General features: G+C 35.5%; 1 protein-coding gene and 1 long non-coding RNA gene across 3 annotated transcripts in view; one reads left to right on the plus strand and one right to left on the minus strand.

Annotated features, from left to right (window-relative positions):
- ATP6V1A (ATPase H+ transporting V1 subunit A) overlaps window positions 1-18,128 on the plus strand; it is a 37,447-nt gene extending 19,319 nt beyond the window's left edge. For both annotated transcript variants that reach the window (XM_074214543.1, XM_074214544.1), the window contains 13 exons: window positions 1,421-1,549; window positions 3,543-3,757; window positions 4,061-4,198; window positions 4,715-4,866; window positions 5,723-5,885; window positions 7,458-7,566; window positions 9,918-10,040; window positions 10,135-10,249; window positions 11,275-11,338; window positions 11,914-12,117; window positions 12,982-13,076; window positions 14,585-14,756; window positions 15,606-18,128. In XM_074214543.1, coding sequence (XP_074070644.1) covers window positions 1,421-1,549; window positions 3,543-3,757; window positions 4,061-4,198; window positions 4,715-4,866; window positions 5,723-5,885; window positions 7,458-7,566; window positions 9,918-10,040; window positions 10,135-10,249; window positions 11,275-11,338; window positions 11,914-12,117; window positions 12,982-13,076; window positions 14,585-14,756; window positions 15,606-15,698 — 1,772 coding nt within the window. In that variant the 3' untranslated portion in view covers window positions 15,699-18,128. The remainder of the gene's footprint in view (window positions 1-1,420; window positions 1,550-3,542; window positions 3,758-4,060; window positions 4,199-4,714; window positions 4,867-5,722; window positions 5,886-7,457; window positions 7,567-9,917; window positions 10,041-10,134; window positions 10,250-11,274; window positions 11,339-11,913; window positions 12,118-12,981; window positions 13,077-14,584; window positions 14,757-15,605) is intronic.
- Window positions 16,385-25,787, minus strand: part of LOC141507137 (uncharacterized) — a 29,147-nt gene continuing 19,744 nt past the window's right edge. Inside the window, exon 3 of the long non-coding RNA XR_012474085.1 lies at window positions 16,385-25,097. This is a non-coding gene — a long non-coding RNA (uncharacterized LOC141507137). The remainder of the gene's footprint in view (window positions 25,098-25,787) is intronic.

A 25,787-nucleotide genomic window follows, 5' to 3' on the forward strand; every position in this document is an offset into this window, starting at 1 on the left:
GTAGTTGAGTATGGGACACAGTGAAAAGAAAAAGTACTAACTTTTTTTAGTCAGGAATTAGATTCAAACCCCCATTTCAAACACTTAGTTACTATCCCCATGATCTTGGGCAAGTCATTTACTTTCCTGGGACTCAGTTTCCTCTTTTATACAATGAGGGGATTGTATCAAATGACCTTGGAAGTTCCTTCCCCCTCTTAAGTCCACTAACCAGAGAAGCATTGTCTTTAAATTTTTTTCATGTTCCTTTTTTAAGGTTACTTAATACTTGTTTTTGTTGTATGGGTTTAATTTTTTAATTCCTGGAAACAGTTTTTCATTAATAGCTTTGCTTTTATAAAATAATTTTCTCCCACACCATATCAGGTGTGATTGATGTTTTGATTTGTTTTGTTTTTTTTAATCTTTTTCAATTTTTGTCTTTGATTCATAGTAAAAAAAAATGCTTTTTTTAATGGTAATGAGAATATTAGTGTCCAAGTTAAATTAGACTGATATTTAATTTTTAGAAGCCTAAGTATAAACACTTATACACTTATGTAGTTTTAGCGAAGTGTACCAGTAGTCCAATTTGAGAAAAGAAAGTCTCTTCCAACCCCTTTCCTCCTTCCTCCCCCCCCCCCAAAATTAAAACCCCAACCTATCAATTTGATTTACTTGGCAGGATTGTCTTTATGTATCTTTAAATAGTAAATTCAAACTTTGACCAGATATTTATAGAATCATTATGAAGTGCTGCTTTAATCTTGTTTTACATCAAAAGTTGGTAATAAGATAGTTTAGCATCCTACTGTCTGGAGCTCTGTACAGTAGCTTCAGTTTCTGTTTTTATCATGTTTTTATTCTCTGAAAATTGGCAATCTGCATATCAACCAAGTCCATTAAATAGAATACCCTTTCCTTAACTATTGCCAGATGTTTACTATAATAATACTAATTATATTTGTATAATTAGTTTCACTTACTTTTCAAAGTACTTTGATATATATTATCTAAACTCTGGAGGATCTTTAAAATTAAAATTTTTTAATTTATATCTCTTTTCATGCTCCTAAAAGTGAGTTTTTGTATCCATTATTTTATTTTATTTTATTTTATTTTTTAGATTTTGGCAAGGCAAATGGGGTTAAGTGGCTTGCCCAAGGCCACACAGCTAGGTAATTATTAAGTGTCTGAGATCGGATTTGAACCCAGGTACTCCTGACTCCAGGGCTGGTGCTTTATCCACTGCACCACCTAGCCACCCCATGTGTCCATTATTTTAAATGTTCCATGATCCACAGTTGTTGCTTTACTTCTTTAAATACAAAGAATAAAATTATATTGTGTTTAGCCTTGGTTTTAATTATTTTGCTATCAAGTACTCTTCAAATATTTTAATTTTAAATAAAAGTACATGACAGTTGTTCTTTTATTACAGTGGTCACTGCCAGTAATATGGCTGGTGCGGCTATGTATGAGCTGGTAAGAGTGGGCCATAGCGAACTGGTTGGAGAGATTATTCGGCTGGAAGGTGAGATGGCCACTATCCAGGTGTATGAAGAAACCTGTATCCTTCTTGTTAATAGAAAAACACTGTTTTCACAATATCTGTAATTTTATGCCAAAGGCATCATGTGGTTTTCTGATATTTCTTAAAGGAAAAGATTTGGTTTTAAGGTCTATGCTAATCCTAGGTGTAGCAAGATGACATTGGTAAGGAAAACAGTCAAACAATGAATTTTTGTAGTATTTAATAATATTTATCTCTCTAGGATAATACTGGGATTTTGTTGTCATTAATTCAGTGGATCAAACATTACATGATTACTGTGGCTTGGGAATACTAGTATCTTTGAGAATCATAATTTTTGCATTTAAATATCTTTCGGCACAGTGGATAGAGCATCTGCTCTGGAGTCTGGAGGACCTGAGTTCAAATCCAGCCTCAGACACTTAATAATTACCTAGCTGTTGACCTTGGACAAGTCACTTAACCTGATTGCCTTAAAAAATAAAGGCAATTTTAAATAAATAAATTTGAGATTTTCAAGCTAAAAAGAAAGGAAAGAAAAGCTTAATAAAAATTATTGCCGATTTCTGTATTTAACTGTGAAGATGGTTGCAAAAACTTATACAGGATTTGTTACTTAGCACTGCTTTTTTACAGTGCTAAATTGCATATAAAGTTGTATGTTGATTTAATTTTACCATATTTCTCAATTTCTTTATCCTGCAAGGATGCTATAAGTATGTAAATGGTGATCTGTTTCCTTATGCCCATTATAGGTCAGATTCATGATAAAATGATATTTCTCATTGCCTTTAATCATCACTAACTAAACTTTTACCTGGAACATAACCCATTGAAGAGAGAGCAGCCTAGAAGACAAAGGAGTAAGGAGCAGTTTAGTTTGGAGGACAGCAGTACAGAGGCTGGTGGGAAACAATATCATTGGGAGGGGAAGACAGTCTTGTGGAAATAGAGCTCATCACAGAAGATAGTACTCCTTTAGTATGATATAGCCTGTTCTTCAAGACAATTATTCCAAACCTCCAAAGGATCATGTTGGAGGAAGATCATTCACTTCAACCTTGGGGAGGAATTTGCCCTCCCTTCCATTTTAACCTAGTAAACTTTCTGTTAAACCTTGGTCATGCAAAAATTTAACTCAACTTCTGTGCATTTTCTAATTCCATAATGAGATTAGAGTTGCCATTTCCTCATAGCCCCATACCATTTTGAAAAAATCATTCTCTTGGGGCAGCTAGGTGATGCAGTAGATAGATAAGAGCACCGGCCCTGGAGTCAGGAGTACCTGAGTTCAAATCTGGCCTCAGACACTTAATAATTGGCTAGCTGTGTGGCCTTGGGCAAGTCACTTTAACCCCATTACCTTGCAAAAACCTAAAAAAAAACATCCTCTTAAAGTTTACCAATTAATTACTAAATATGGTGAACTTGGAAGAAATTTATTGGAAGCTATAGCATTTATTGTCTTTAAAAAAATGATTCCTTCAAGGTCCAGCTTGTGTGCTACCTCCCATAGGAGGCTTCTTGTGAACCCCTTTGCTCTTTCACTCTTCAGATCATCATATACGTATTTGTCTGTTTATGTGTTGTATACCTGTAGTTGGAAGTTCTTTGAGGGCAAGGCCTGCTTTGTTTTGTCTATGTGACATAATAAATAAAACTAGGAGTTGTAGTCTGAATTTTATCATCATCTATTTTCAATAAGATTTTGAATTTTTTTTACTTCCTTATCTCCATTTTTCTGTGGTTTTCATCACTATCCTCCTATAAATCACTTCCCAATTCTTAAGATTCTTAAGTATAACTTAAGTTTTTTGAGTTTTGAATTTACTACTTCTAATTAAACTTGAATTTAGGCACTAATATTAAACTTTAAAGTGTATGTTCATCTTTCATCATTTTGCTTCTGCTATGATATGATACTTCAGTATTTCATATGTATACACATACAGACATTTTGTTTCAGCTGTAGTGATTTATTTCTATTAAAATTTTTATATCAAGTTTTTCTTTAGCATATCATTTCCAGCTGGTGTATCTGTTGGTGATCCAGTACTCCGAACTGGCAAACCCCTCTCTGTGGAACTAGGTCCTGGCATAATGGGAGCCATTTTTGATGGCATACAGCGGCCTTTGACAGATATCAGCCATCAAACTCAAAGCATTTACATTCCCAGAGGAGTCAATGTGTCTGCTCTTAGCAGAGATATCAAATGGGAGTTTACCCCTTCTAAAAACCTGCGGGTATGATATGGCTTAGTGACCAAGATCTTCTAATGTTTCTGCAAAGAAAATCAAAGATTTAGCTAGAAGGAGAAAGAGGTTGGAATGAAGGAAATGATACTAGAAGATTCTATATGATTACAGTGTAATACCAGATAGACCACAAAGCATATTTTGAATTTTTCCATGTTTTTTAGAGCAGTCATATTCAGTGAAATGGTAGCAATGATGTACTTATTCAGGCAAGACTCCAGGATTATGCTAACAGAGGTGAACTGATTGATATTTGTTTTCAAATTAATAAAACAACTATATGTTCTCTAGATTGGCAGTCATATCACCGGTGGCGATATTTATGGATTAGTAAATGAAAACTCCCTCATCAAACACAAAATTATGCTGCCACCCCGCAACAGAGGAACAGTGACCTACATTGCTCCACCAGGCAACTATGATACCTCAGTAAGTATCTTTCAGACGTTTTGTACAATATAATTCTTATCCCTACACTGTGTTTATCTTTTCAGTTTCCAAAATAACACAATTTCAAATAATACTTTAATGAATAAAACTTAACTCAGGCAGTACTTTTGTAATTTTTTTATTTGATTTAGAATATTTTAACTGGGTTGGTCTTGGAATAAGGGCTACAAAGTATATTATTATTGGCTTGTTTAAGAGGTAGGAGAAATTTCTTGAGTTCATTTTTCCCTCTTAAATATGCCTTCTTGACATTCTCCTCATTGGGGTTCAGCAGTCCTTCTCCTCATCTATTTATAATTATATACCTACTTATATAATGGTATGAGTTTACAACAGGGGTAAAAAATTTTCAAAATATTATAGTTTAATACCGTTCGGATTGATTATGGTTCTCTTGTTGAGATATTAAATATTTAAATATTATAATTTCTCATTTTGTTACAGTTAGAATAAGAAACATTCAGTTTGATAGCAAATTTTGTTGCCCTCTTATAGGATGTTGTCTTGGAGCTTGAATTTGAGGGAGTAAAAGAGAAGTTCACCATGGTCCAAGTGTGGCCTGTCCGTCAAGTCCGTCCTGTCACTGAGAAATTGCCTGCCAATCACCCTTTGTTAACGGGCCAGCGTGTCCTTGATGCCCTATTCCCGTAAGCATACTCTATGTTGGCTAGTATTAAACCATCCTTGTTGGAGTATTTGTGCAAATTCTGCCCTTGAGTAGCAGTTTTAAGTTTTCTAAATGTTGTATATGTATTTTCATGTGATCCTCACATGTCCTGAGGAAGTGGATGATGATACTCATTACAGATTAGGAAACTGAAACTGAGAAAGATCAAGATGTTTTGTCACAAAAGGGATTCAAATTCTTTTATCTCCTAATAATAGAACTTTCTCTACGTCCTGTATTCAAATAGATTATTCTTTCCTAGATCAATTTTTAAAAATTATTTATCTAAAAAGCATTGCTGTCCTTTTCAAAATTCCTCCAAACTAACAAAAATAATTTCTTCTATAAACAACTCTTAAAAAAACAATAAAAAGGGGGCGGCTAGGTGGCATAGTGGATAAAGCACCAGCCTTGGAGTCAGGAGTACCTGGGTTCAAATCTGGTCTCAGACACTTAATGATTACCTAGCTGTGTGGCCTTGGGCAAGCCACTTAACCCCATTTGCCTTGCAAAAACCTAAAAAAAAATAAAAAGGAAAAAGTTTTCTTCATTATCTAGGTCTTTTTACTTTCTTAGAAATGGAATTGCAGGGGTGGCTAGGTGACGCAGTGGATAGATTAGAGCACTAGCCCTGAAGTCAGGAATACCTGGGTTCAAATCCAACCTCAGACACTTAATAATTACCTAGCCGTGTGGCCTTGGGCAAGCCACTAAACCCCATCGCCTTGCAAAATCTAAAAAAAAAAAAAAAAAAAAATGGAAGTGCTATATTGAAATATATGGTTTTCTTACTTCACTAAAAGGTGAATGATCTAGAAATCATTTTCTTTGTCCAGATGTGTTCAAGGAGGAACTACTGCTATCCCTGGTGCTTTTGGCTGTGGAAAAACTGTGATTTCACAGTCTTTATCAAAGTATTCCAACAGTGATGTGATCATCTATGTGGGTTGTGGAGAAAGAGGAAATGAAATGTCTGAAGTACTGAGAGACTTCCCAGAGGTTAGTAAAATAGCCATCTGCTTATAGCATCTAGGAACCTCAAAAAAGAAAAAACCTCTTAGCTTTCAGGGAAGTGAAGAATTTCCACATAGGAAATAAGTCCAAAGAAATACTATATTTTTTCCAAATTATATCAAAGAAAACATTGGATTTTGTGATGATTTTCCATTCTTAGAAAAAAAAATAAAGGAAGACAAGTATAAATTGTTTACTTGTGAACTTGATAGTACAGGTTCTTTAATATGTTAGGCTTAATAGATTTATTTTCTTGTTTATTTGTTTTTAATTTATTTAAGGGGTTAAGTGACTTGCCCAAAGTCACACAGCTAGGCAATTACTAAATATCTGATGTCAGACTTGAACTCAGATCCTCCGGACTCCAGGGTGGGTACTCTATCCACTGTGCCACCTAGCTGCCCCATTAATAGATTTATTTTTTAAGTTAATGTTCCTTTTTTTTTTTAATTAAATGACAAAGCCATTTGCATTTTCACAACAGTAGTGTGAGGAAACTGTTAATATGACTATACTATGACTGGGTAGGTATAGAATGTTTACAAGAGTGACTATAGTGGGTGCAGCTAGGTGGTGCAAGGAATAGAGCACCAGCTCTGGAGTCAGGAGGACTTCAGTTCAAGTCCTACTGAAGTGGTACACTGTTGTATAGTTTATAACCTATGTTATGCTTGGTCCATTTTTAATTTCATTGGATAGTAGGATGATATAAATACCCCCTCAGAAATCTGTGTAAACAGAAAATTATTTCAGAGATACCATAATCTTATTGATAAGATAATATTGTCAGACTATGTTAAAAACAAAGGCTGTGGGGCAGCTAGGTGGCACAGTGGATAGAGTACAGGCCCTGGAGTCAGGAGGACCTGAGTTCAAATCCAGCCTCAGACACTTAATAATTATCTAGCTGTGACCTTGGGCAAGTTACTTAATCCCATTGCCTTAAATAAAATTAAAAAAAAAACAAAGGCTGCACTTTGATTCTTCTAGCTTTCCAAGGACTACAGTACCTTTCATAAATTAAAAAAAATCACTCACAGAGTTAGCACCATGGCAGTCTTGATCTTTTACTTAACAGCATTCTTGACTCTCCATTATACTCCTCAGTCACATCCTACAAGCTCAATAAACTACTGCTCTGTTATCATTGGAAACTTGAAAGATATATATTAGCTTCCTGGTGAAGAGAATATAGCTTTTAGAAAAATTTGTGTGCTCCATACTTTGTAGTGAAAAAGCACCTCCGATTTTTATAGAAGAGGAAGCTGAGATTTGGAGTGTGTCTTGCCTAAGGTCACCCAGGTAGAAGCATAGTGGAGAACAAGATCCCCATAAAAGGATATTCAATAGGGGGGAAAATAAGGACCTAGAAAGTTGCAAATAACTTTGCTTCAAATTCACCTAGGTTGGAGAACTGGGAATTAAACCTATGTCTTCAGAATGAGGATAAATGAATGAATGATATTTATATATGACATTTCCCAAGACAAAATTTCTTTTGGGTGATTCAATCTGACTTAGAAATTATGAGAATTCTAAAGGACTCTCTCTTTGTAGCTAACAATGGAAGTTGATGGAAAGGTAGAATCTATAATGAAGAGAACGGCTTTGGTAGCTAATACTTCTAATATGCCTGTGGCTGCTAGAGAAGCTTCTATTTACACTGGTGAGTTCAAAAACATAATCTTCATCTGTTGTCAAAGATTTAGTGCTAAATCTTAACCTGGCTTCTCTTTTTTTTTTTTTAATAAATACTGATGTGGTAAATGTACTGCTAGAGAGAATGTTAATGTATTTTAGATGTCTATAGCCAAAATCTGTTTTGATATATATATTCAAATAACCTTTTAGAAAATGCCTGCGTTACATTTTTACTTTTCTGTAATTGTTTAGTATTCAGTCACAGACTTCAGATTTTTCCTAGACCAATGAATATTATGTAATATTTTTGAAAAATTTTAATTAAAGCTAAGAAATTAACTTTTGATTTGCAATAGAAAATGTCTGTTTAAGGGGAGACTAGGTGGCACAGTGGATAGAGCACTGGCCATGGAGTCAGGAGTACCTGAATTCAAATCCAGCCTCAGACACTTAATAATTACCTAGCTGTGTGGCCTTGGGCAAGCCACTTAACCCCACTGCCTTGCAAAAAAAAAGAAAAACAAAAGAAAATGTCCATTCACATTCAGAGGAAAAATGTGGAGTCTGAATACAGACACAAGCATATTTTTTAAAACCTGGTTTTTGTGGGTTTTTTCCTTTCTTGTGGATTTTTTTCTCCTCCAGTTCTGATTCTTCTTTCACAACATGACTAATGGAAATATGTTAAACATGATTGTACATGTATAACTGTATCGGATTACTCAATGTCATAGGGAGGGGGGAAGAAAGTGAGAAAGGTAGAAAAATGTGGGACTCAAAAGCTTATAAAAAGATGCATGTTCCAAACTATTTTTCAGGCAATTGGAAAAATAAAATAAAGTGACATTTAAAAATAATTTTTAAAAAGATTAACTTTAAATGTTTTATACTGTATTATAGTAGGAAATAGGAACACATGCCCTATTAACAATTTGTTGTGGTAATTATTAAGTGTCTGAGGCTGGATTTGAACTCAGGTATTCCTGACTCCAGAGCCGTGCTCTATCCACTGGACTACCTAGCTGCCCAACAAGTTGTTTTAATGTTAGTGTTAATGATTAGTTGTTTTAGTTATTTAGTACATTTAGAACATCTTAAAAGGCTTTGCCCTAAATTCTTCTGAGGGCCCTTGATCATTTAACTTGTTGACAGAAAGTGACCTTAATAAATTATTTTCCAAAATATATTTTTCCTTGTTACTAGATACCTATACTTTGCCATGTCTGTTTTTTAAAATAATCCATTTGAGAGCAAACAAAAAGGATATATTTTTATTTTTTAAGCTGAATCAGCTGTGGTGTATGATGGAGAGATTGGCATAATCTGTATCTATTTTGCAAGGGTTTTTAAGTGTAAATCATTTTATCAGCTCCAAAGTATGCCATAAATGTGAACTGTTAATGTTCAGAATCATACTTAATTTTCAACCTTCTGTTTCAACATAGGAATTCTTACAGGCTTTACTTTTTTTTACTGTTTTTAAATAAATATAAAATACAAGAGTTGCTGCTGAGAACAATTTCAGTTGTCTAATACTTTAAAGCCTATATAAATATATAAATTTGGTCTAAACATAATCTGGGTATTCGAAAGTGTGATTACCAAGAATGCATCCCACACAGTGCAGAATTAAAGATGGTTCTCTCAAATGATCTCTGAAGGATTAGCAAATTTAAATTATACTGTAATTGGTATCATTTCATATAAACTGTCCCACAGAAGAGACAGCTGGCAGGGGAAAAAACGGGGGGATTTATATAACAACTGCTATAGACCAGGCATTAAGTGTTCCACAAATATTATCTTATTTGATCTTCATAGCAACCTTGGGAGGTAGGTGCTATTATTATCCCTGTATTACAGTTGAGGAAACTGGTAGAAGTTAAGGGATTTGCCCAAGGTCACACAACTGGTAAGTGTGGGAGTTTGAAATTGAAGTTAGGTCTTCCTGACTCTACACCCACTCCTCTGTGCCACTTACCTGCCTCTGGGAATAGTAGGCAAAAAAATCTATTGAGTTACATGGTACACGTGATTTAATCTCAAGCACTTAACTAGTATGATCTTGGCAAGTCACTTAACCCTAGGTATTAATGAGGATAATAATAGCACCTTTCTCACAGGGTGTTGTGAAGATCAAATAAGATAGTGTGTATTAGTAATAGTGCCTACCACATCATAAATGCTTTTTTCCTTCCTCCCAAAATAGGAAATTATTTTAGGGATTTATTGAGTTATGATAACAATATAGAGAGTTTTTTCATGTTCTTGATCCATATTTGTTGCTTTAAAAGTTTTGGGCTTTTCTGAATAATGGGACTCTCAAGGCATCTTATTAGTCTTAAAACGTTTCTCCCCTTCACTTCCCAATTTCAGGAATTACTCTGTCTGAATATTTCCGTGACATGGGCTATCATGTCAGTATGATGGCTGACTCTACCTCTCGATGGGCTGAAGCCCTTAGAGAAATCTCAGGTCGCTTAGCTGAAATGCCTGCTGGTGAGTCATCATATTACTTTTTTATTTTAAAGGCACACTTTGGTGTATGTGTTTCAGCTTTTAAAAAGATTGACCCTCTTTCTGATTTTTGCAGATAGTGGCTATCCTGCATATCTTGGTGCCCGTTTGGCCTCTTTTTATGAAAGAGCTGGCCGAGTAAAATGTCTTGGTAACCCAGAAAGGGAAGGAAGTGTCAGCATTGTAGGAGCGTAAGTCTTCTTTAAAATGAAAGGGGTTTTTTTGGTTTTTTTTAGTCATCACACTATAGTGTCTTGCTTTTTGGTGCAGTTATATGAACTTGTATATATCATGCCACTAATTGTTAAAACAAAAATTTATTAAATTTATCAGCTCTCAATTTTGTTTAAAAAACTGTCTTGACCATTTTGGGCTGTCCACTATCACATTTGATATTTATTTCTATTTTAACCTGTGTCTTCGTTTGTAGTTCTTACATAATTAAAACATAGACACTGATCTAAAATGTTTTTCTTGGATCCTTTTATCATCTTTTCAATGATATTTTGGATTCTCCACTCTTTGTTTCTAGATCTTTATTTTAGTTGAGTAATTTTCTCTTCAAAAATACATGCATTCATATGTATATCTCAGTAAAAAAAAAAATGTCAAATAAGGAATACAATTATTTACCAGTTGCCTAAAGTGGCTAGGTGGTATAGTGGATAAAGCACTGGCCCTGGAGTCAGGAGGAACCTGGGTTCAAATCCGGTCTCAGACACTTAATAATTACCTAGCCATGTGGCCTTGAGCAAGCCACTTAACCCCATTTGCCTTGCAAAAACCTTAAAAAAAAAGATATACAGTAGTCATGTGTCTAGTCTTTTCAAAATAAGTACCATGAATGATCTTTTATTATTAGGTTTTCTAATATTTGCTTTTATATGGTTGTAGTCTATGTTTTTCCATCTGTTATTCAATCTTGACTTTCTGTGTGTCTTTATTAGCTTTCATAATTATCTTTTTTATGGTACAATAATATTCCCCAGTCATTGAATGTGAAAATTGTTTCTGGTTTTTCCAAAAAACAAAGCTACACCTTTTTTCTTTTCACATTCTTATGATAGATAGTAGTCATTTCTCACAAGGTTTCCTTGTTGCTTTCTCTGAGAGAGAGAGAGAGAGAGAGAGAGAGAGAGAGAGAGAGAGAGAGAGAGAGAGAGTGTGAGTGTGTCCTTCCTCATGAAGATTTGTAATAACTTGTTTTTCTGCTTAGTGTTTCTCCCCCTGGTGGTGACTTCTCTGATCCTGTCACATCTGCCACTCTTGGTATTGTTCAGGTATGTATTTCTTTGGTAGAATCAACGTTTGAATATCAACTTTTAAAGTATCATTCAAATTCAGCTATAAATTGTGAATATTAGCAACTAACCAGATTTACTCCAAATACTTTTCAGGTGTATTCCTTCTATTGAATATCATTAATATTCAAGCTTAAATCTGGATATGAGGCAATGTGTGTAGTAGTGAGCCTTTCTTTTTTTTGAATCAATGTAGGGCATGTTTTTTCCCTTATTCCATGAATCTGTTGTGAAAGGTAGACAAAAGTTGTTATTGTTCATTATTCTTAGCAAAAAATATTTGTTGTAAAATTTGTGTCTGCTATTTAACCCTTTATAGATTTATTTTATTAATATTTATGAAATATTTACAAAGATTCATCCTTGGAGAACTTATATGTATGATTATACTGTGTTGGATGTTTTCATACAGGGAAGGGATGATGTGCTATAAATGTGACCATATTGAACTATTATGGAACCATTAATATGGGATAGATTTAATATGAATGAATAAATTGATTTTGTTGTCTTTTTAAAAAAATGGTCTAAACCTAGTTTGTTCTTTTGGGCAGGTATTCTGGGGCTTAGATAAGAAACTAGCTCAGCGTAAGCACTTCCCTTCGGTAAACTGGCTGATCAGCTACAGCAAGTACATGCGTGCCTTGGATGAGTACTATGACAAGCATTTTACAGAGTTTGTCCCTCTGAGGACCAAGGCAAAGGAGATCCTGCAGGAAGAAGAGGATTTGGCAGAGATTGTACAGCTTGTGGGGAAGGTGTGTTAGCCTGCATTTAGAAAGTGGGTGAGATTTTGGTGGTGGTGTTAGGATAGGTGGAACTTTATACGTGATCTCATTCATTATTCACCCGCTCCAGATTTCCACATGCCAATTCACTTATTGATTCAGTTCATAATTAATGAATGCTTATCATTCTTCATGGTAGGATGACTTGAAGTGAGATAAATATAAATAGCATATGTTCTTTACAATCTAGACTGATATCATACTGATATGTGAGTCATGCTGTTTTCTTTTTGTGAAGAAGGGGAGGTGAAAGGGAGAGGAGACTAGCAAAAGTATTGCCAAAATAGATAAGAAAGTCCTTGAATCCTATTTTGAAGTGCACAGAAGATCAGAAAGTACTCAAATTAAGTAGAGCTATTTCTAAAATTACATGTTGGATTTATCTTTGAGTGGAAAATGTGATTAGAAATTCATGGTTTCTTGTAATATCTTTTGTGTATGGAAATGCTTATTTTATTTAGTTTTTGTTAAGCTCAAAATAAAAATAAATCAAAATTGCTTTTTTTAGAAAATTAGGCACTAGTAAATTTATATTGAATGAAGAATAGTGAGTAGACTGTCATAACTGTATAGAAGCAGCAATAGACAGCCACTTTTAGCAGCGTTCTTTGGAATAAACAATTAAAAGAATACATTTATTAACCTTTAATAAGTATGCCAAGGTGAGAAGCATATACCAGTACTAAAGGTCCTTGAAACCAGTCTCCAAACATTTATCTACAGCCTAACTATACATGCTTTAATTAGCAACTTTGAGGATGCCGCTAAAATTATGTCTTTATTAACAGTTATATATTCTACAATTTAAAATATCGTGGACCTTGTGTTTTATAGGCTTCTTTAGCAGAAACAGATAAAATTACCCTGGAGGTAGCAAAACTTATCAAAGATGACTTCCTGCAGCAAAATGGATATTCTTCTTATGACAGGTAAGCCATGATGATTTTTCTTTGCTTGTTGTTTTAGTACTGTGACCAGTGGTGATGTATGCCATGCGGCTAGGTGGTGCAATGGATAAAACACCATCCCTGAAGTCAGGAGTACCTGGATTCAAATCCAGTCTCAAGACACTTAATAATTACCTAGCTGTGTGGCCTTGGGCAAGCCACTTAACCCCATTTGCCTTGCAAAAACCTAAAAAAAAAAAGAAATCATTATTACCTCCCCAAAGACTTTCCTCATGAAAAGCTTACTATCTCAGGAGCAGCTAGGTGACACAGTGAATAGAACACTGACCCTGGAGTCAGGAGGACCTAAGTTCAAATATGACCTCAGTCACTTAATAATTACCTACCTGTGTGAACTTGAGCAAGTCAGCCTTGAAAAACCAAAAAAAAAAGAAAGAAAAGCTTACCATCTCTCTACCTTATTACATTTAAAGGCCTTTATTTTCACCTCTACTCATAGCAATTTCTGTTCCTAGCTCCTCACTTCCTCAAAAGTCCCATTTCTCATTTTTTCTCCTTTACCACATACTCTCTTGGGAGCTTCAAGCCCTTTTCTCTCTATGAGCAAATGCATGAACACAAGCTTACATGTATGTTCATGCATATTACCCCAGTTGTTTTTATCCGTCATCTCTGCTGTGGCTTTGACTTAACCATCACCTTTTTTTATAAATATTTTTGTTTTCTAATTCTATGCAATAGTAGTTTCTACCTATCATTTTTTTGGTAAGGTTTTGAATTTTTTACATTTTCCCCGACCCTTCCTTCTCTTCTCAACCCCCCCCCCCAAGGCAATCTCATAATCTTTACTTTGTTTCCATTACATTTCTCATTTAGTTCATATAAGAACTAAAGTCCTTAAATTTGTCTTCCCTGATTCCCTAATTCCCTAATTCCAAGCAGATATAAAACTAAAAGTTACTGAGCATAGCCATAGAAAAGTTACTGGGCAGGGAAATTGATTTATATATTAGTTTCAAGAGCAAAAATATTAACAAATCCAACATTACAGTGATCTGTGGCAGGGGTGTATACATGAATATTACCCATAAAGTTTCTGTCAGTCAAATATTTGTATCACATTTTGCAATTATAAGAGTTGCCCTTTTGAAGCAGTCAACCCATTCTAGCCTATAGAAAGCAAGTATTTTTTTTAAAGCCTAGACTGCTAATCTGTTATTCATTAAGCCTTGTCCAGCCATCTCAAGGGAGTCTTTACCATTCATTTATTATCATTTGAACTATTTCTTAAGCTGCTATGTAGAAGTCAAAGGAAATTGACTCATCTAAGTTGTTAACTATTAAAAAGCATTTTTCTAATTTCACCTCATCTTCTAACACCTTAATGTTTAAGCGTATATAGTGCTTACTGTTTTATAGATTGAATGATGAAACCAACTTTCTGATACCTTTTGATTAAATTTGAACTAACTCTAAATTAAGCATATTGGGTTTTAAATTTCTTAGTCATGTTGTTCCATTTGCCCTAGGTTCTGCCCATTCTACAAGACTGTAGGCATGCTTTCCAATATGATTGCTTTTTATGATATGGCACGCAGAGCTATCGAAACGACTGCCCAGAGTGATAATAAAATCACATGGGCCATTATCCGAGAACAGATGGGGGATATTCTCTATAAACTGTCCTCCATGAAATTCAAGGTATGTTATATGACATTTTTGAGAGTTTTCCCAGCATTCTTTTCTGGGAAATTTCTTATTTTATTATTACTATTTTTAAATACTTTAAGTCATACAGATTATCCCACATCCATATACCTAGGTTCTGGAAACTAGTCCAGGCCTAAAAAATTATGCAGCAGTTGAAATTTCAGTGATCAAATTTATTAATATGCTTCCTTTTTTGCCTTAGTTACTAGAAAACTAAGAATAGATTTGAGAGGCAAGAAAAAGGAGAGTGGGTTTAAGAAGACCTGGGTTCAAATCCTATATCCAGTACATACTTATTACCAGTGTGACCACAGGCAGGTCACTTATCTGCTCTGTGCCCCAAGCCACGCTCTTAAGAGGTATGCTGAATTACTGATCTACCTCTGTAAAGAGGGTTTCTACACTCAGATCTCCCTTCAACGGTAGTAATTTAAAATAATGTATAATATATGCATAACAAATACAAGCTTTGTATCTTAAGAGTACCATATCTCCTTTAGACTGTAAACTCTTAGAGGACAAGTACTATCTTTTATCAATCTTTGTGGCTCACTCATAGTAGGTGCTCAGGTAACGTAGGTTTAGTGGCAGCAGTGATACATGAGGCCCAAGGGGTAACACCACTAACTGGTTGGGCTGGAGAAGATGGTGCAGGGATTAGAGAGTAGATGGGTTTCTTAGAAAAGGAGACGTTGGAATTGGAGTACAATTCCACTGTATGTGATAATTATGTGACACTTGCTGATGTTATTCAAAGTTTTGTGAAGAATTTGTAACTTGGAAAAGAATACTAAAGGAGAGTCTTCTAAGGTAATTTCAATTCATATATCTTGTTTTCAGGATCCTGTAAAAGATGGTGAAGCCAAGATCAAGGCTGAGTATGCTCAGCTTCTTGAAGATATGCAGAATGCATTCCGAAGTCTGGAAGACTAGAACCGTATTTCTTCTTTCCTCCTTTCCCTCAGCCAGCTCATATTTTTATCATTTTAAATTCCATATCTCTTCCCCTTTGCTTCCTCATTGTGCATCATTGAAAACTACGTATGTGTGTGTGTGTGTGTTTGTGTAATCATTTGTTTTCCTGTTCCTATTTGGTAGGTCTTACATAAAACAAACATTCCTTGGTTTCAGTGTTTGATGGGCCTCCCTGATTCTTTGCCTGAAGTGTCAAAAATAATGACTGTGACTATCTCTGGTACAAAGTGGGAATGGCTATATTGACATGGCTAACTTTGATAGAGGATGAGTTTCTCCTTTCTCCTAATTTTTCCTTTTCCCTAAGTTACAGACAGGAGTAATTAATACAGGTACTTTTTTTAAGAGGATGTTTTGGCATGAAAGGCCTTGCCCCTGTATTTTTTGATAGGGGATCAGTATGTGAATTGACTCCTTATTCTTTGTGGTGAGGGTGTTAGCAGATTAGCATTTTGCTAGGTGCCTATTATGCAGAAAATTAGTGGTTTCTTTTTTAGTAATGCGATTGAATAATAGTGTTCCAATTATGGGTTGCTTTTACTAATAAAAATCAGGAATATTTGTAGAAAATTGTGGAGAATTACAGTTTCTCCAATTGTGGCTGAAGTAGGGTGAATGAACTGAAAGGCAGTTATGGGGCTCAATAAAATATATGAATCAATACCAAAAAGGTAGGGGATGTGGGAGCCAGGTTGCCAGCTTAATGTTAACATCTTACTTTGAAAGCATGCTATGTTTCTGTGGGTAAATATATTGTATCAAGAAATGTTGTACTGCACTGATGTTGAATTTATTTTAAAAGAGTGCTTCAAATGATCATCAGGAACATGTGCCACCCTTGCTCCCTTTCTTTACTTGACATTTTAGAGACCTAAGCTCTTCCATGTTTTGTAGGGTATGTATATGTAGTAAAGATGCAGGAAGAATGGTGGCCTAGTCGCTATTTGGGACCATTAAGGAAAAGTTTAATTGTAAAAATGCTACCCTGGCCCTGAAAATCACGTTTTCTTTGGAATGATTACCTGTCCACCACATTGTGTGTATATTTTAAAAAGAAAGAAAAGGTATCCTATTTGCCAGGTTGTGAAAAATAACCTGTTCCAAAGTATTTTCTTTCTTTGTGGTTGGCGATGCTGGCTCTGGTTTTTATCATTACTGGCACAAGAAATTCCCCAGATTGTCTGTCTGTAGCCATAGCAACATGACTTCAAAGTTTCCCCTCCATTTTGTGGGGCTGATGGCAGTAGTAGATTCTTGTATTTATAACTAATCCCTGAAAGTGTTGGTGACAATGATCTTTTACATTCCACTCTACAGAGAAACTAAGTCATCTGAAAAAGGAGGTAGTTTCATCTCCTATCTTATTTTACATTTTAAAATGTGCTCATTGTGGTGTACAAAAGGAAAGAAAACTACAGAGCAACCCTGAGAGCAACAGTTTCCCATTAACTATCACTTGCCAAAAATTCTGGCACCAATGCTTCAGAATGACTGGATTTGAGAATGAAAAGGGGAAGAGTTCTTTGAAGGGCACTTGTAGATATCTCAAATAGTTGTAAGAGCCCAGATAAAGTAATTTATTTATTTTATGCCATATTAGATTGTTTGGGTTTTTTTCGGACAGTATCTTTTTGTTGGCCTATTAAGGGTAGGTGCAATCATTTGAAGTTATACTTGTAGTTTTGTTTATCCGTTACAGATTGCATATTCTTGTGGTGGCCTGCTGCTCAAGAAAGGTGTTTTCCCAAGAAACCTTTTCAACATACTGCCAGATAAGAGAAATTATACATTGGATTGTTAGCCTATAGACCTCATGGTACTGCTTAATCAGTTTGCTTCCAATGTGACTCCTATCCATTGACCCTAATAGAAATTTGAAAAATTTTTCCACGCATCAAAAATTCTTCCTTATTCTACTACCAACAGGCAAACAGATTATGCCGGTAATCAATGGTCTGATGAAGTAAGGAGTGACCAGTTACCTGAACTTCCGGTGTATGCATTTCCTTTTGAGAATATTAATGGATGCGTATGAGAAATTGTTATGCAAACCATGCCCCTACCATGTGTTGTAGAATTTCACATTAGGGAACTGATCTTATTTCTTTAATAGGGGTGTGGTAAATTTAAAACAATCTTTTTAAAAAAAGATGATCCTATTCTATATTTATTGTTGCTGTACCTGGTCTAGATGAAGCCAGTTCAACCAGTTTAATTTGTATTTTTCCAGTGTTAAATCTGACATTGTGCCCATTAAAAAATTTCCTCCCCACCTCAGGAATGAGGCAGAGATATTGCCCATTTTCTCTTTGAGATTTCACTACCTTTGTGTTACAAGTTGTGTATAATTGTTCATCTATGAGAGAATAAAAAGTGAATTTAAATTAATCTTGGGTTTACCCTTTTTTTGTGGCCAATACAAAATGTTTAAATTTGTAGTCAATTTCTAATGATATTTACTTTTGGAATTAGCTTATGGGTAAGTAAGCTCCTTTTCATCTTTTGTTGTAAGGAAATGAGAATACAACTTGCTACTTACAGCTAAATAAGTGCTCCATAGAATCCCAGAATAACCCCCCCAAAAAAATTTTTTTTGTTCCTTTGGTTTTAAAGAATCTTGGGGCAACTAGGTGGCTCAGTGGATAGAGCACTGGCCCTGGAGTCAGGAGGACCCGAGTTCAAATTTGTCCTTGGATGCTTAATGCTTACTTAGTTGTGTGACCTTGGGCAAATCATTTAACTCCATTACCTTGCAAAAATCTAACAAAAAAAGAATGGCACCCAGACCCTCCCAAGATTTAGCATTTTCTATTCTCTATGTTCCATCTTAATGGGGGAAAAAATCTCTAAAACTGCACTTAAATTCAAGAGGAGTTCTGTGAAAGAAGGAAAAAGTAAAGCCTTATAAATTAGCTTGCTTTATATAATTTAGCTTACTTCTAAGTATAAGGAAGTATAGGAAATTATGGACATTTGTTTAAACAGTATTTTTGTTCATATCCTTCCAACTGCCAAACCTTTCTTGTAGGAAAGAGCCCAAATTTCTCTTGAGAATAAATATTATATAAAATTAACTCACAGAAAGGAATAGTAGGTTGCTATAAAAGACCCTGAACCTCTTTTAATGCTTTGGAAATGACTGAGGATGACTGAGGATGTTAAATAATATATTGTTTGAGGAGCATCTCGATCTAAACCTGCTAAAAGGAAGCATCTAGTTCCCCAAAATAGTGATGAAGTAGGTCAGAGCAAGAAGTGCTTCTGTGCTTAATTAATTAAGGAGTGCTTAATTTATGAGGAACTTGAAATTCAAAAGTTGCTAAATAATATATCCAAGAATATTTAGTTATTTGTCCAAAGCTACAGTTAGAACTAGAAAATATTCCTAGGTAGAATTGGGCAAGCTGGATGGCAGTGTTAACAGAGTGCTGGACCTGGAGTCAGGGAGGTCAGTTCAGATATAGCTTCAGATGCTTTCTAGCTTTGTGACTTTGGGTAATTCACTTAACTTCAATTTCAGTGTCTTAAATGAGAATAAATAATATCACCCACCTCCCAAAGTTATATGGAGAAAATGAAATATTTATAAATCAAATTGCAAAGTATACAGTGCTTTAATTATTAAATCTTTTGATTCCAAGCCCAAGAGTTCTTCCATTCTTTTTCTCTTTTCTTAGCATTTTTTAAATTAGAAAATGGGTAATTTCCAAAAGAAACCTGCACTATGAACCAGCTGTGTGGGGAGGGGGGGAAATACTGCAAGTCATTAATTATTAGAGAAATGCAAATTAAAGTAATTTTAAGTTTCTACCTCTAATCCATCAGATTGTCATTTTTCTCTTTTTTTTGGCATTGTCAGTGTTTGGAGGGGCTTTGGGGAAACAAGCTCACCATAAGGTTGGTAGAGCTGTGAATTGGTTTAGCAGTTCTGAACAACAGAATCATGTCCAAAATCACTAAACTGCCTTTTTCAAAGACCTAGGAATACCATAACTAGCTGGTATTTGTATTGTTGTAAATGGCTTATGAATACTTAGTCTAGAGTGATTAAAATGGTCTTTATTAAGATATCTTAATAAATGGCACACCTCTCCCAAGGTGGGAGAGGGGCCCTGAAGCCCCCAAATTCTAGATGTGCTCTCAAAGGCTTTGGTCCTGCCCTTTTATGCCAATCAAACTGGGGTCACAAGTCTGATTGATAAATTCATTTTTTTTTTAATTTATTTGAGGCAGTGGGGCTAAGTGACTTGCCCTAGGTCACACAGCTAAGCAATTATTAAGTCTGGGGCTGGATTTAAACTTAGGTCCTCTTGACTCCAGGGCTGGTGCTCTATCCACTGTGCTACCTAGCTGCCTCAAATCACTTGTTTTTTGTTACTAATGTGTTCTATCACATTTACTGTTTTTTTCTAACGCTGAGCCAACCCTGAATTCCTGGAATAAATTCATTCTGGTCATCATTTATAATATGATTAATATGTTGCCGTTGTTGTAACACTATTCATTAGAGATACTAATTCAATTCAATGTTTTTTTTTTCCTCTCTGTCTCTCTGGTTAGATTCGAAGACCATATTTATAGCAGAAAATTTTTTTTTTAATTTATTTGAGGCAGTGGGGTTAAGTGGCTTGCCCAAAGCCACACAGCTAAGCAATTATTAAGTGTCTGAGGCTGGATTTGAACTCAGGTACTCCTGACTCCAGGGTTGTGCTCTATCCACTGCCACCTGGCTGCCCCCCATATAGTTTCCCTACCCTTGCTCATTATAGTAATGGGCAAGAACAACTACTTCCTTCTCCAGCTGTAAGGGACAATAGCAGAATCATTCAACCCAAATAAAGTTATTTAACCTTTTCCTTTTGTCTTAATTCTGTCCTTCCTGTAAACAGGTTGGTATCTTGAGTTGGCACAAACACCAGGTATCCTGATTTTTGTAATGTATTATTATCCTTATAGACATCTTAAATTTTGGCAATGCTCCTTCTCAACCTTGTGAAAGCAAAACACTTGATTTTTTTCCCCCCCGTTTCCCCCTTTATCAATTTTGCTTTCCACACCATTCTAATAATTATGCCTTGAAATCATAATCCTATGGGCAGCTAGGTGGTGCAGTGGTAGAGCACCAGCCCTGGAGTCAGGAGTACCTGAATTCAAATCAGGCCTGAGACACTTAGGGATTACCTAGCTGTGTGGCCTTGGGGAAGCCACTTAACCCCATTTGCCTTGCAAAAGCCTAAAAAAAATTCCTAAAATCATAATCCTTATTGACATGACTACTGACTTTTTCTATCAAGATCTTAACTTCCTCATTATCAGGTATGGACTCCTCCTATTTTCCAGGTTTACCAACTTTCTGATGTCCCTGCTTATTTCTTTGCTACTTTGCCTATTGTCATGTATCTTTGGGCAGCAACTTGAAAGATTCAATTTACCACAAAATGCTCCCCCAACAACAGGTTGTCTATATTGAATAACTCTAAATTTTGTTTGCTTGGTTTAGCCAGCCAGCAACTCCAAGACCCTAGCTGTCTAACTGGTAATTGTTTCTACTATATCTTAGAATCTAATCAGGATATAAATTGGGCTTCCAAAGGCCCAACTCACTGTAGCATGCCTGCCATCTAACTTATCTGTTACCCATAACTAATACTTGTCTCCCTAGTTTACTACCTATTCACTGGGGTTCCTCCAGTTAGCAAATCAAACAAATGCCTCCTGCTAGTGGACAGCAGGTGATAAAGTTTACTTCCTCAGGCTGGTACTTCTTACACAGGCTTAGTGTTTAATACAGTGCTCCAGGAAGTGCCAAAACATAAGGAACAGATAAGAATATTCAGAGAGCTGACCCAGAAAATAAGGCCATTCCTAGTCATGCAGTGACCTCTCTGTGACCCTCAACAGTCTCTTACAAATCCCCCTTTTCTCTTTTTTTGAGGTAAATTTTCTTGTAAGCCATCCACAAGAGGGTAAATTATTCTTAGACAATACCATAGGAGAAGCACCATGATCAGAAATATTGCCATCACTGATACGCTATGCCCAGGGAAGTTCCAAAATCACTGTAGGACTTGGAAGTTTATCTTATGTAGTGTGATCAGGAGTTTTGAAGTATTATAAGTTTCATTTACTATTTTCCCCCCAAGTCAATTAAATTCAAACCCCAAATCCAAAGGAGTAACAATGTCACTTGCTATTTTTTTCTTTTTTCTTTTTTTTTTTTTAGTTTTTTTTGCAAGGCAAATGGGGTTAAGTGGCTTGCCCAAGGCCACACAGCTAGGTAATTATTAAGTGTGTGAGAACGGATTTGAACCCAGGTACTCCTGACTCCAAAGCCGGTGCTTTATCCACTAAGCCACCTAGCCGCCCCTCACTTGCTATTTTCCTTTGTGCAATTACAATTTATGTATATTATTCATTGCAGCAATAGCTTTCCATCCCACCATTAAACGAAACAAGTTCTTACATTAGGATAACAGTCTAAAAAAGGTGGAAAAACATGTTCTTTTCCAATGTCCCATGTAACAGGATATTGACAAGGTTTTTGCGTACTGCTCCGAATACTTCTCATTCCCTCATTACATACAGACCCCAATATCCCTAACATTGACATGATAAAAGTTCGTATCTGAAGCATCAGTTGGATTACTTCTGAGGGTCTCTTCCTATGTCTCCTCTTGCATTTTGATGATCTGTGCCTCTTCCTCCTCATGTTGGTTCTCTCTTTCAGTGATAATGCAGACATTCTTTTCAGCAACCCAGATTTTTCCATTTCCTGTGGAAATACAAACATACCTGGCCCTCGATATATTACTTAGGTCCTATCCACTTCCCTTCCCTATCTTTTCACATTACTTTTTCTTGAAATTACATAATTCAATCTATTGGCAGGCATATAATATAGTCCTCCTTTTTGTTTTAGAAGGAGTTTTAATATTCCTGTGGTTTTCTTAATTCAATTACCTATAGATCTTTCAAGAGAAATGAAACTAAGACTTTCTGAACTGTTCTGAACTATAACAAGCAAAAACCAGAGATATTGTAACAGAATGTCTTTGAAGTAACAAAAGAATATCACATAACTGATAAAATACATATACATATATTTCCTTCCATAAACATGATAAATGATGAGACAAAGATTACAAACTTTCTTCCTTTACCAACAAAAGACCCTGTGAGATTGTTGATAATATTGATTTAACAAAAAAACAAATCAGATCACAAAATTTAGTACAATATCTCTTCCCCAAAAGAAATCAGTAGATCATATATGATTCAGTGTTCCCAAATTCCTTGAAATACAATTTATCCCAATTATATTTTTCTTTAACATACAAATTCTTAAGACTTGGTTCAAAACTTAGGTGATTAAAATACTCTCGGATAGTTTCTCTTTTCTTTAAACACAAGGTGGTGACCTTTTCCTATCAGGGCCTTCCCACCCTCTTTTTAAAGTCTCCTGAGAGCAGGAAATCTACCCCGCACCCATCTGGGGGATATCCCCTGCAGCTAAACCTTAAAGTCTCAATTAACAGAAGTTGAATACAGCTGTCCATCAATATTAGGTTAACAAAAACAGCTCACAGTGAGATCATTTCACAAACTTTCAAATGGTATGAGCAGATAGGCCCAGGTCCCAACTATATTAATTACTTAATTTAGACCTTTTTTAAGCAATTAAATTCAAAACTCAAACTAAAAGGAGTAGCATTTAACCTTACCCATTTCAGATCTGAATTACATTTTACACACAGGAGTTTAGACACAAACACAAACACAGAAACAAGTTATTTTGTATTTCAAGTTTATCAAAGTGAGATTGGTGACACCCTAGCTGGCACCAAGATCTCAGAATAGAGAAACATTTTTCCACCTCTCCAGGCCAGTGGAGAGATGTAAAATGTCTTATAGATGTTTAAATGCACATACACATATATGCATATTTTTGAAAACACCAAATAAGGACTGCCAAAAAAATAACTTGGAATCAAATCAGGATTTCTTGAGGAATCTCATATATTCATGGAAATCTTGAAATAGCCAATCAAAAAAGATATAATGCATTCTTAAACAGTTTCACAAAATGTATGAATTTTTCTGATGATAAAGAAAGGATGTCTAAAAGATTTCCCACATACATTCCATTCATAAGGATTCTCTCCGGTATGAATTCTTTGGTGATGTGAGATGTATGCCCTGGGCAAAAGTCTTCCCACATACATTACATTGATAAGGCTTTTCCCCTGTATGAATTCTCTTATGGAAAGTAAGTTGTGTGCTCCCTTTGAAGGTTTTCCCACATTCACCACATTCATAAAGTTTCTCTCTAATGTGAATTCTTTGATGGAAATACAGCTGTGTGTTCATCCTGAAGACCATGCCACATTCTTAACATTTGTAAGGTTTCTCACCAGTATGAATTTTCTGGTGGTAAGGATGAGTTGCAGTTAAAAGTTTTTCCACAAACATTATAAGGTTTCCCCACTGTATGAATTCTCTGGTGGGAGTTGAGCTGTTTTCGAAGAATGAAAAGCTTTTCCACATTCATTACATTTTCGAGGCTTCTCTCCAGTATGAGTTTTGTGATGGTACTGAAGGGATGAGTTGAAGCCAAAAACTGTGCCACAATGCTTACATTTAAAAGGTTTCTCTATAGGATGGAATCTTTGATGACCAAGATAGTGTTTACACTGAATGAAGTGTTTTCCAAACTCAAGATACCCATTCCTGTGATTTATATTATATGTCTTATGACACTTAAAAAGATTTGAAGTACTCTTGAAGGATTCTCTACATTCATCATCCTTGGAAAGTTTTTCAACGTCATAATTCCTTCTTTCTCGAAATGATGCATATAGGTGAATATCTTTTGGGGATGATTTCTCCATAACATTAGTCTTTGAAAGGTATTTTTTTCTTCAGTAAGGGGCCACTGTTCCACCCGTATAGGTTGCAGCCTTCTTAACTCAACAGCAGCCCCAATCAAAGAATCTGTGCTAATCTTTGCCCCTAATTGACACAATATAGCTCCTCCTCATAATATTGTAGAGAGTCCTTCAATATGAAAGGAGAGGGCCCTTTTCTCCATTTCAAGGGTTGACAAGAAATTTCTGTTTCCTGTTGGCCTCCAATGCCTATGAGGTTCGTATAGACAGCCTGTTTAGGCCAAGCTTGTGGCCAGTCCTGTATGGGGAAATATAGCCTGATCTGCCCCAGTGTCATTTAAGCCTAGGAAAGCAATTCCTTCTATTTGGATAACACAAAGAGGTTTCTCTGAAGAAATCGTATTAGTAAGTATAGTTTCATTGTTTTTTCTCAGTTTTGGCCCCTTTATTAGCTCCTTTTCTTTACAAGAGCCTGAAAAAAAACACATAACTGAGCTATACATTGGTTCTTTGTTATATAACTATCATCATCATCATCATTAGCATTCACTATTGCAAAAGAGAAAATTTCCCCACTCACATGCTTTAATAAAAGTATAATGTGAGTATATTCTGGATTGGATAGAGCCAAAATGATTGCAAACTCCTTATCTGTTAATTGTAAAGGGTGAATAGGCACTTCAGTACAAGCATGTAGAGATACCCTAAATTTCCCAGCACTTTTAACCATCAATATTTTTGTATGGGCATACTCCATGGCTGTTTTTGAGGGGCCCTGGGGGGGGAGGGCCCTTTTCTCCATTTAAATTTCCTTGTTTACATTCTGATGCCCAGTGTCTTGCCTTTTTACACTTTGGGCATGGAGTTTTAGGATGATGTACCTTGACCTTTCTTGGTTTAATTCCTTGAGCGCTCCAACAATTTTTCTTTAAATATCCAGGTTTCTCACAAACAAAGCAAGTCCATTTCTCTTTATTTCCCATATGTATATTAGCAAATGCCTCCGTCATTAATTCTGCATGATATACCTGAGACCCTATTCTGTCACATCTTTTGAATCATTTCATCACTGGTAGCATCTTCATAAGCCAATCATTGCTTTCTGACAATCAGCATTTGCATTAGCCTGTGCTAATTGTTTTATTAATACATCTATTCCTGC

Source organism: Macrotis lagotis, chromosome 1 (assembly GCF_037893015.1).
Source record: "Macrotis lagotis isolate mMagLag1 chromosome 1, bilby.v1.9.chrom.fasta, whole genome shotgun sequence".
Lineage (NCBI taxonomy): Eukaryota > Metazoa > Chordata > Mammalia > Peramelemorphia > Peramelidae > Macrotis > Macrotis lagotis.